Raw genomic sequence first — 11,533 nt, 5'->3', positions numbered from 1 at the left:
ATTTCTTCTGTAAAATAGACTTAATACACATTTTGTTCGTTTTTGCTTCAGTTAAACCATTATTCGTTTAAGCCACTACTACCTTCTTTGTAAAATAACTTTGCCACAAGTTGAGAGCATGACTTGAACACCTTAATGGTCATGAATAACGATTTCATTGGACGACGACAAAAACGTACGAAAAGAATAAAGGAAAATAAGGGAAAAAGAAAGGAGGAGAGGGAGGGATGGGAGTAAAGATGTTTTTCCAAATGTGTTTGTATGCGATTAACAGAGATCAGTGAAATTAAACCCGTAACCAACCCAACACACAATGTCAGCCAATAGCCCGAAGATAAGTGCGCCCAGGATCAAACTTCGCCAAGGATACGTGGCTATGTGAAGAGGCGTGAAATAAACTGCGTAAGGCGGGAATGATGGATAAGAGGAGGCTCCAAAGTCACTAAGTTTAATTCGTAAACAATTTCTTTCACAATTCAAACATATCTTCAGAAGCGATTCATAGCAAAAATGATGTTTATCAAATGTGATGTTTATCAAATAATAGATTTCTCTCGCGAATTATACACAGCCCCTCCTCAGCTCCAGCCTTTCCACCTCAAGTGAGAAGACACCAATTTCCAACCCTCCAAACAAGATACCCAAAAACAAGATGCGACGATGTAGAACGATCTCGCGTTGAACCAAGTTAAAATCGAAAAAAGTAACGATTGTTTTTTAATGTACACCCGAAGATTTATATAATATAATGCGATATATATGATGTTCATACACGTATTCATACATGTATTAAGAAAAGTATATATCGGCAACTATACACATGTATATGCATATTATACATAAATTTTAGAGTACTCGTGAAGGCGAGACGATGAAATAACAAATTAACAAAAATACAATCTATTTATTAACTTATGTGCATCGATAAAAAAAAAACGCAACTGAACTCAATCTGTCGATACTCAACAAATGAACATTAAAAAAAGGAAAACGAACAATTTTCTCTCTCTCTTTCTCTCTTTGTATGTTTTTTTATCTCGTTGAAATCCCATGTATGAAGAGCATGTGCTTGGGCAGGCTTCTCCTCGTTAACAATCTTGTTTGACAGATCGGACACAGCAATCTCTTCTTGCCGCAGTCGTACTGCACGTGGCGATTTAATGAACTCTTATTCTTGTAGCTGCGTTCGCAGTACATGCAGGGAAAAGGCTTCTTGAGAAAAAACATGCTGGACCCAACAGATTGACCTGAAACAGAAGATCACAGACGGCATCTTAGTGCTTGTTCTGATCTTAATCTGTGAACGATCGTAAGGAGTGCGTAATAGACTTCTGATAGCTGAGTTTCCATTGAACGGTTGAGCCAGATCCTGCTGAATCAAAGATTTAAGATTGATCGTAGAAGAGATTCACTGATGGAATATTTACGTCATGATAAATTATCAAGCGTCAAGATTCGGGCTCGGTCATCGAGCTTCGACGAGCAATCTGCGACAAATTATCGTGTCAATAATAACATTTCGTCGAAGAACAAAGATGTAAATTCATAACATCCATTCATAACATTATTCCTTTTTTTTACTTTGTTTTTACAATTCTAACTTGCTGAAAAAAAAACTTCTCGATGAAGAAGGATTAGGATAATTGGTTAATTTCGACGCTATTAATGTTAAAAATGCTGAAATATTAATATGTTCTACATCTATCATATCCTAAGTGCACAATTAATGGATTAAGATGATAAGACATATTGTATTTCATATAAATATATAAATACAGAAATATTATTCTACATATATAAAATATTTCCGCATTTATATAATACATTTCTGCAAGTATATAATTTCTATATAGCATTTTTGAGGATTAGGAATCATTAATTACCTGATTTTTTTTAAATAAAATCACAGTAGTTCTAAAGAAAATAACATAATAAGGTCTTTTTAATTATTTCTACAAATTTATGTATTATTGTGCATACAGAAAATGAATGGTATAAACGAAAACAATTAAATCAAATTTAATAAATGACACCTTCGAATCCAGATCGTTAATTAAAGTTAAATAATAAATACGGTATAAATTAAAGGTTTTAAAAATGCTCTTTTCTTTTTTTGTGTATACATAGAATATATTCTATACATATATCTATACGTATAGAACGTAATTCTTAATTATATTTATTACCAAATTATTTCTTCATGATTAAATTAATAAAACTTATGGAAAAGGAATAATATTATTTCATTAATAAATAACGTTTTATCTGTTTTCATGCTTCGTGCTACAATAAAATAAGATTTATTTTTATAAAAAATATTCCAAATATAACAATTGACGCCTCCAGAAGGCGTTTCATTGAATACAGTCAATTGCAGTTGCAAACTCGGTCCATATTCAAATCTTGATGTTGTGCAACATCTTGTATTGGATCTGCCGGATAAATTCACCGTTGCCGGAAGTAAGAAGAATCGGCCAGCATTCCGGGCTCTCGCGTACGTGTCGGTGCAGCGACTTCCTCCATTTGTACGTCTTCGAGCAGGCCAGACAAGTATTGCACTCTGAAAAAGAAAACAGTACGTAGGTTTGTCAGCGACTTCGATCAGGACACACGAGAAACATCAACGTCTTTCGGACAAATGTGAACGGGTCTCGGCTCGGTTTCTAATTGTCGTCACACCGTGTTTCCCGGATACATAACAAGATCTCTTGTTCAACAAACAGATCGATAATGTAAATCGCAGAGCTAATGACACAATAACAAATAATCAGTTTGAATATCGATACTTTTAAATTTCAATTATAACATAGTGGGATTATGCAAGTTTAGTAGAGAACAGCAGTTGTTTTACGAGAAAAAAAATTAATCCACTTTTTTTTTAAATAAAAAGCGCATTGATAGATTATATTGGATATGATTAACAATTCAAAATATGAAAACATATAAATTTACATGGTCAATAGTATATTAGTAACACTTTATTGTGTTACTATTATGCATGCACAATCCTGCTTTTAGTGCCGTTAATAATAATATAATAAAAAAACTTGCTCTTATATTCAGCTCTTTAATTTTGCAATTAATACATGTTTATTTTAATGAAATATAACGATATAAGAATGGTATTATTTCTCGCAAAAATAATAGTTACCTTTTGATTTGTTTTTCAAAAGACAGAGATCTCGTAAGTGAAAAATAGAGTTAGAATAATTATCCATGCTTTTTTTTATAAACAATTTGGCACTTTAGTTAAACAAAAATTAAATTTCTCGAAGCTTAAGAGTAATAGTACGTATTTGTTTTATACACATCAAAGTAAATATTTATTTACAAAGGCATTCATGCAGAAATTTACATTATTTTACAACTCGCGTCTTACGAAGATTATGCGGCTACTAAAGGGATTGACAAGTGCACGTGAACGTTCGAAATGCGAACGTAACTTTGTAGAGTTGTTAACGTTTCTTAAATCTTATTACACTTGATAGAATTACTGGATGACTATAGAAATATTGTTAACAGTCTTGTATATTTAAAATTTAACTTTGGTTTCGCCCCCGTTCTGTTGTCCCCTGACTACATCATCATCACCATCACTCCTACCATCCATTTTCGGAGCTCTCAGCCCTGCTCAAAGCCGTGCTTCGTTCGCATATGCTTCAAAAGGTTGCAATGTAACTTCGATCTTTTTGGGCAATATAGGCATTGATATTTCGGCGCTTTTCCGCATTCCTCCCTCATGTGTCTTGTCAATGAACTGTAATACACGTACATGTTTCCGCATTTTTTGCAGATGTGCAGGTTGGTCTGATTCCCAGGAAAATAATCTGCAAAGAAAAATTACATATCCGGATTAATACAAATCGTTTAAATTAATTTTATTTCGATAGTCGCTGATATTCGCCAAAGTGTTATTTTTTCACGAGTTATTTTTACAGATTTACAGAAAAAATAATTATATTTTTCCCAATTGTTATGATTATTATTGAAAAAAAAAATTTGATAATTTGTAAAATATCGCGTAAAAAACTAATAGCATTTTCCAGTAAAGTAACTTTGAACCTAACTTAGGTCGATTAATCCAAAAATATCATGATCTCATCCAATCGAAAAATAAAATAGAATATGTGACGTCGATTAATCCGACCTGAATTGGTTCAAATACTGCCTCGAAAGTGCTGTTAAACATTTGATTTTTCACCAAACATAACAACATAATATAGTACAAAAATCATAATTAAATTATTAATATAAAACTAACAGAAATTATGTAAAATTATTAATATTACCTTAATATTTTTATTTTAGACAATATGTACAGAATTTGATTTACATTTAGTTTTAATTTAATTCAGAATTATTTTAGAGAAAATAGGATTAAAATTTCACGTAGACTAAAAGTCGAATATCAATGACCAATCCTCTCATTGTTAACCGAGTATATATTAATATTTGTCTCGTAAAAACACACTGGAGGAGAAGAGCGCACACGGAAAGCCTGGATCTACGCACCTTTTATATTTTTACGTGTACTTTCTTCATATTCTTCTTGTAAATAATCCAGCCGTTCCTGTCGGCGTAGACCGGATTATATAATTGTTAAAAACAAAGACAGAATAAGCACAAAACAAATGGCAAAGCAAAATATAAACTTGCGATGAACATAATCGAACTTTCTCATGCATTTATTAGTATCCCTCATTATTAATTTTGACGCCACATAATTATTACATCCTTAACCATTTTTATCAATATAGACGGTAATTTGTTTGCTAATTAACAAATCTCTTATAAATTTTTTCGTATGCAAAGGAGTTTTCATTGTGACATTCTTTTTATCAAGATATCAAACATTAAATATATATTTTTGTTTATTGAAAATATTTAGTTTTCTAAAAGATCTTTTCATAACGCTTTAATGCCCAATCTGGATAATATTGAAAACAAGTACAAAAATATTAAATTTTACAAGAAGTATTTTATAAAAAAGATTTTAACCTGTGTAGTGAAAATGATAATATGCACATACCGTATTGATCGAATAGACACTGATAGTCACTCGCGGAGTTTTATTAGTCTATAAAAATAAAAGCGAGTCTATCAGAAGAAGTTAATCTCATATTAATTAAACAATTTTAATGGAGAATAGAAAAAGATCATGTCACAAAAATCTGTTATAAATATAAGTAGTATGTTAACATTCCATACTTTAGAAAGACGTGTATTATAATTTCTACAATATTCTATCATCAAAAGATATGACTTAACGATAATTTTGCCTTAGACAATTATTTAACAATATAATCTATAACGTTGCATATTTGTGTTAATAATAAACTTATTTTACATAGCAAAAGGTGCTATAATATATGAAATTTCATAAATATTTTACGGTATAAAGCACCAAATATCTCCCGAATCATTTTTATTATTATAACTGTGATACGCGGTAAGTTTGAACACAAATATACTTTTCATTGTTTACAACGTTGTATTGTAAACAAGTGTCACGTTTCGTAAGAACTGTGTAAGGACTTAAAAAAAATTTCGTTTGTTCATAGTCCAAACGGCACAAAATATTTTTAAAAAAATTAAAATGTTTTAAAATTCGAAAATATTTTTAGAACTAATTTTTAGAACTGTCTATGTCCAGATCATATCGAAAAATATTATCAAAAATATTTTAAAAAGATTGCATACTAATATATTCAATTGTAAAATCTTTTGGGAATATTGCGTCACTGAAAAAATAATTTCTTTTCTTCTGGAAATTTTAAAATATTATTAAAAATATTGCTGGTATTGTTAAAAATTGCCACAAAAGTTTCCAAATACTTTTTTAAATCTGTTAAGACATTTTAAAATATTACTAAAGGTAATTATTAAAAAAATATTTTTTAATATTTAAAAAAATAAAAGTTTTTAAAAATAGGAAAAAAATAATTTTTTAAAAACATTTCTCACACACAATATTTTGTGCTGTATGGGAAAGAAGCAATATTAACATCAATCAATATGATCGCGAAGTGATAAGAGAATTTCTTCGGCAATCACTCGTCGAGTTAAATCTTAGCAACCGTGCTCCTTCTTCAAGTGATTCAATAGATTAAACTTCATCGGCATGATGTTGCGACAGTACGGACAGGTATACAAGATTCTGCCACATTCCTCTCGCACGTGCCGGTTCAGGGCCATCCGCGACTTGTACGTTTTCTGGCATTCGCAGCAAGTGTGGAAACCTGAAACGGAAGGAAGAAAGCCATCTTGAATAACTGTCTTAATACACGTCACGACAATCAACAATGCTCTCGCCCCCACAAAAGCATTTAGCATCGACATTAGCATTCTGCGTGCGCGGTATACATCCAATTTTTTCTGTGTCGTACCGGGTAGCTCGCTAAGCTCTTGAAATCCTGCCAAATCCTTCGGGCGATCTGAAACAGAGAGCGCATTCAATCATCTATTAGTAGCGCTCTGAAAAAATATACTTAAAGGAAAACAGAGGTGGTATTGGTCAATTCTGAAAGAAACCACAGCAATGATGGATAAAAATTTTACATTGAAAAAAATCAACAATTATAAATATTCTGCAAAAAACATAATTTAAAAAATTTTTAAAGTAGTGAAAAGGTTTAGCTCATTAAAATAAGATTTATATTATTGTTATTATTGAGTAAAAACATCGATTCGAGGTTCTACTGAACGATGGGGGAAGAACGAAAGAATCGCCATACTTAATATATCGTATTGGCTTGCTTAACTGAGAATAAGACCGTCGTTTCACTTTAGATACTTTTATGATATTTTATTATTGGTATTACGAAAATACATGCATTTATCAATACTACGGATTATACAGTATCTTTTATAGGTAAGCGGTCGGCACTTCGTACCGAGATAAAATTTTTAGATTGTATGCAGCGAAAAAGAGAGAATCGATAGTTTATAGTGTTGTGTTGCAGTAATATCTATCATCAGATCTCAATACTGATCCTCGGTGAACAAAATATTCATTTATAGTATACTTTGTTCTTTCCAATACTTGGCCTTAGATACAGTGAGGTGAACATTTCCTACTCCTCCAATAGGATATCGCATTCTTTAAGAAAAAATGCATGGTTTATGGCATTTAAAGATTTATAATATTAATAATTTAAAGCATAATACAGATGAGAGATAATCTTCTAAGCCTTATTATTGTCATTCAGTCTTCTTTCCTTTACGGTTTACCGTAGATTAAACTACGCTATTCGTTACATTGGTATATGAAGTATCGCATTATATTTCTGCATATCTCAGTCGCGTTATTATGATATATAATTACATAATAAAGTGTTAGGGAGGAGAAAGATATACTACAAATGACGATTTTTATTTTTCATTTATAAATTTATATGCACCGTTCATCTGTGAGATCTGAATCCTTTCACAAAATGCGCCGATCGCTGATTACAAACTAACGCAATATGTCGAACTATTCTATGATAACGACTCGGGAACTACCTCATCGTGGCGAGTTTAGGAAAAATATATTTTTCGGAGAGAACGCTTTCACGGGATTTCTAATCGGGACTACGTAGAAAACGGTCGTCGACGTCTCAAAATGACTTGCTCATAAATTCTTGCATTTTTAAATTGCAAACTCTTTCATTTCTTGAGAACGGTTTGATAGTTAGTGGCAGTATGGCACAGTATGCCACGAAGAATCGTAACGACGACTAAGGCAATTTGACAATTCCTCCCCGATCTGGACCGCCGTAAGTCGTTTAAGTATTCGGCGAAGTAACTTTGAAGTGCTGCTCTGCCTGATGAGCGTGCAGGATGAAGGCTTTGAAGGCAGCAAATGGGCACAGCGGACACTTGAATTGCGGTGGTTCACATTTGTGTTTCAAATAGTTACTCCACATCTTGTAGAATTTGCTGCACATAGTGCAAGTGTAGCCAAGAACCTGATCGCCCATGTACATCTTCCGGTAAGCTGGAAACAGAGGGACCAAGTTAGTTAGTTAAGCGAAAGCTAACTGCGCTGTTCAAGCCTCGCAAAAGAAAAGGATTCAACAAAAACAGCAGTATCAGGATAGAACGATGAAAGCACTCGCGGATATTTAAGGCGACGATCAGTTTGACTTATGAGATGTAATCATTTCACGTTTGTGAATATATATATATATATAAATTATAACTTTCGAATAAAGATACAATGAAAGAAAGACAATTTAAAACATTCATATCAGCCAAAATAGAAACAATTAATGCATCTACATCCAGAAGAACTTGCCTGTTCAACTTTGCAATAAGCATAAGATGTTTGAACTAAATTTACATAAAACGTGAAATTAATTAAATATATAATCGATATCTCATAAATCCAACTAAAGATTCTGATTATCTTAGACGAATATTTCTTGCCACAAGAAGAGATCGGAAATGTGCTCTTTCCGGAAGCTTGATGCATCCCTTAAATTTAAAAGCCATCCTAAAAATCAACGAAAGCTCGGAAAATTTTGCAAATATAATTCACACAAGGACAACTACTCTATAAGTTCTAGAAGGAGCCTGATTCGAAATCAGGAGGATTAGAAACTAATTTACCAAGCCGCCAAACATATTTCTATTATATAAAATATAAAGCACTCATTGCTGAAATAATATATACAAACATTATTTCGCTTTTCGATATCCTCATGAGTTATCGTGAAACTTAAAATCCACATATTAAACTAAAAAAAAACTTTTGCGTTAATATATCTATGACTTCTTCTAAGTTGTATTACATCGTATATTCTCACAAATTTCTTCATTCTATAGAGAGAATCTATATTATAATATTCCAAAAATGAATATAGCGGAGGTGTTTTTGGGAGAATTTACGAAAACGTAGATTTTCCAAGGAATAACTAAAAAATAAAAAAACACCAAATAATAATAATAATAGTTGAGTACAACGTCTTCTATATTTAATTCTCTTCTATTTATTTGCTACTATTTATTTTATATTTAAAACTTTATATCCCACTATCTTATTCTTCTTCAGTTTCTTCTGCATTCTTCCAACTTCTCAACAATTTTTATTTCCGTAGTCTGAGTTTTATTCAAAGACACCTTGTTTATTGTTGTAGGGTAACCTGGAGGGTCAAAATTTTCCATAAAGTTATTAATTGTTAGTACATATATTTTAATGTGTTTAATAGATATTATAAATACATATATATCTTAATATAAATGTCGACGTGTCACTAGAAATACTAAGAACAAAAAAATAATGGATATTATACCTGTTACAAAAAGAACCTTTAATTTATTTTACATTTAATATTACATAATTATACATAGTACAATATATACTACGACAAATAGCCGTAATTTATATAATTTTCATAGTATAATAGTCATAATTTATAAATTATACAACAATATAAATATAATAAAGTTTGAGAAGAAATTTTTGGAAATAGGTATTATTCGTTCATGTACGTATTTTTTCAAAAATAATAAGAAGGTTGTTCTTTTTTTTTATGTATTCACAACATATTCAAAAAATATTTTCGAAAATTTAAATTCCATAAATACATTGCAATCCTCTTCGACAATAAAAATTAAAATTTACTCTAACTTTATACTCGTCTAATGAAATGCGACAATAATATTTGAAATTACCAACTTGACTACCAATTTGAGAATAATGCGATAATTATATTATACTATAATATATATATATATATATATAATATTAAGTATTGTATTATTCTCAAATAAACTACTAATTATTATATCTAAATTATTATATTTGAAGAACATATTTATATACAGGTTTATTATTATGATTCTATTATATAAATTCGTCTACCACACAATCAAATTCTTTTATCCGTACAATCGTTTGTAAAAATTTGAAAACTATAGCGGCATTCAGATAATTGGTAGATTAATAAAACAAAATGTCATTAAAAAAAGATCTCCTTTCATCCAATTTCATAAAAACAATGTTCAAAATTTGATAGTGCTAGGAGCTTTAATTAGGGAAGCGATTGTAGAAAATGTCGTGATGCTTTTTTTTGTGTTTGTCGATGCACCATTTGTGAGGACTCTTGTATGAGCATATGTCACAACTAAATTTCGGTTTTGCATTCACGCACTCGAACTTCCGATGTCTCCAGAGGGATCTTTTCACCGCGTAACTCTTGCCACAATCTGCGCACATGTAAGTCCTTTCACGCGTTTCGTAGATGGTACTTCCTCGTTGTTGATGTTGTATATCACCGACGTCGTATCCGTCCACCCTCTTGTAAGGCCACATCGCTGAAACATCAATGTCAAATCGGTTAAAAAAAGCAATTACTTAGCGACACCAGGCGCAAATGCACGTGAATTGAACATTAATTCCGAGAGGACGTCATAGATAATATCAATATTTCAATTTTATATTAATAACGTCGCAAGTAGCAGTCGAAAGAATTTGTCAATATTGCAAATATTGCTGAGACAATTTAATAAAAATTATTAGGAGTGCGAGAGTTAATTGCAATGTCAAAAATTGATTTTAGAAGGCGCTGCACGGTACCTCTTCCTATACCTGTCAACACACAATTTACGAACAAATATCACAGTTAAAAACTCTGTACTACCTGTTACCTTATACGTTTACACATTCCAACTTGCGGTGTTTCGAGAGTTTTATCCTCAACGTGAAACCCTTGCCGCAATCAGTGCACATGTAAATCCGCTTGCGCACTATGACAGCATGTTTTTTTTGTGTGTGTAACGCCCTATCCCCGTCGCTATTGTGTGTACCAATTTTCTTGTGAAGAGAGGAGTACGCCATGACAGGAGTATGCCATAATAAAGCTGAAACAACAACGTCAATAATCGTTTAATAGCAATCTGCTAAGCGTAATTGTAATTATAATTAATTTATTAAAATATTAACAATATCACAAATGTGGATAAATTAAAATGATAATAAACAAAATAAATATAAAAATATGAAAATAAATATCAATTCAATTATAATAATTATAATAAAATATTTTTTTGAGAATAAAAAAATTAATTTAAATCTTAAATATTAGAATGAATATGTTATGAAAGAGGGATGTGGGATAAGGTGTGTGTGTGTGTGTGTGTGTGTGTTTGTGTGTGAAGATGTTCATAAAACACATTTTCTAATTATACAGGTAACATGAACAATTTTTTGCATGCAATTATAATATCTATTTGTAAGAATTAATTTCGACATTTAATGTGCGTGAATATATTTTGAAATATATTGACTTTATATGAAATAACATTTGAGTGCTAACACAACGAAGGATTATATCACAAATTTCTCATATTATGTAAAATTATTCTATTTTCTGCTACAGTTACATTCTTGACATATATTACAAACTACGAATTAAATATAGTTTAATGCAAATTAAATATACTTCTTAATGTATGAGCTTTTAATCCTTTAAGAAATTCTCCATATATACTGTTGTGCGTACGTGTACACACACACACACACACACACACACACACACACACACACACA

General features: G+C 31.1%; 2 protein-coding genes across 9 annotated transcripts in view; both read right to left on the bottom strand.

Moving 5' to 3' along the window:
• LOC108754628 (longitudinals lacking protein) overlaps positions 1-11,533 on the bottom strand; it is a 226,807-nt gene that overhangs the window by 63,306 nt on the left and 151,968 nt on the right. The window lies entirely within an intron of this gene.
• On the bottom strand, positions 9,877-10,713 carry LOC108754633 (longitudinals lacking protein-like). Of its 2 annotated transcripts, none has more exons than XM_018497088.1 (2): positions 10,633-10,713; positions 9,877-10,299 (listed from the first exon to the last, which is right to left on the bottom strand). In XM_018497088.1, exon 2 carries the CDS (start codon positions 10,295-10,297, stop codon positions 10,013-10,015), a length of 285 nt encoding a protein of 94 aa, XP_018352590.1. In that variant the 5' UTR covers positions 10,298-10,299; positions 10,633-10,713; the 3' UTR covers positions 9,877-10,012. The 2 variants fall into 2 exon arrangements, with proteins under 2 accessions (XP_018352590.1, XP_018352591.1); XM_018497089.1 differs by having other exon boundaries at positions 10,626-10,704.

The sequence above is a fragment of the Trachymyrmex septentrionalis genome, unplaced genomic scaffold, assembly GCF_001594115.1.
Source record: "Trachymyrmex septentrionalis isolate Tsep2-gDNA-1 unplaced genomic scaffold, Tsep1.0 scaffold80, whole genome shotgun sequence".
Classification (NCBI taxonomy): Eukaryota; Metazoa; Arthropoda; class Insecta; order Hymenoptera; family Formicidae; genus Trachymyrmex; species Trachymyrmex septentrionalis.
The sequence above is the reverse complement of the archived record's forward strand: the minus strand, read 5'-3'. Positions and strand labels throughout refer to the sequence as shown.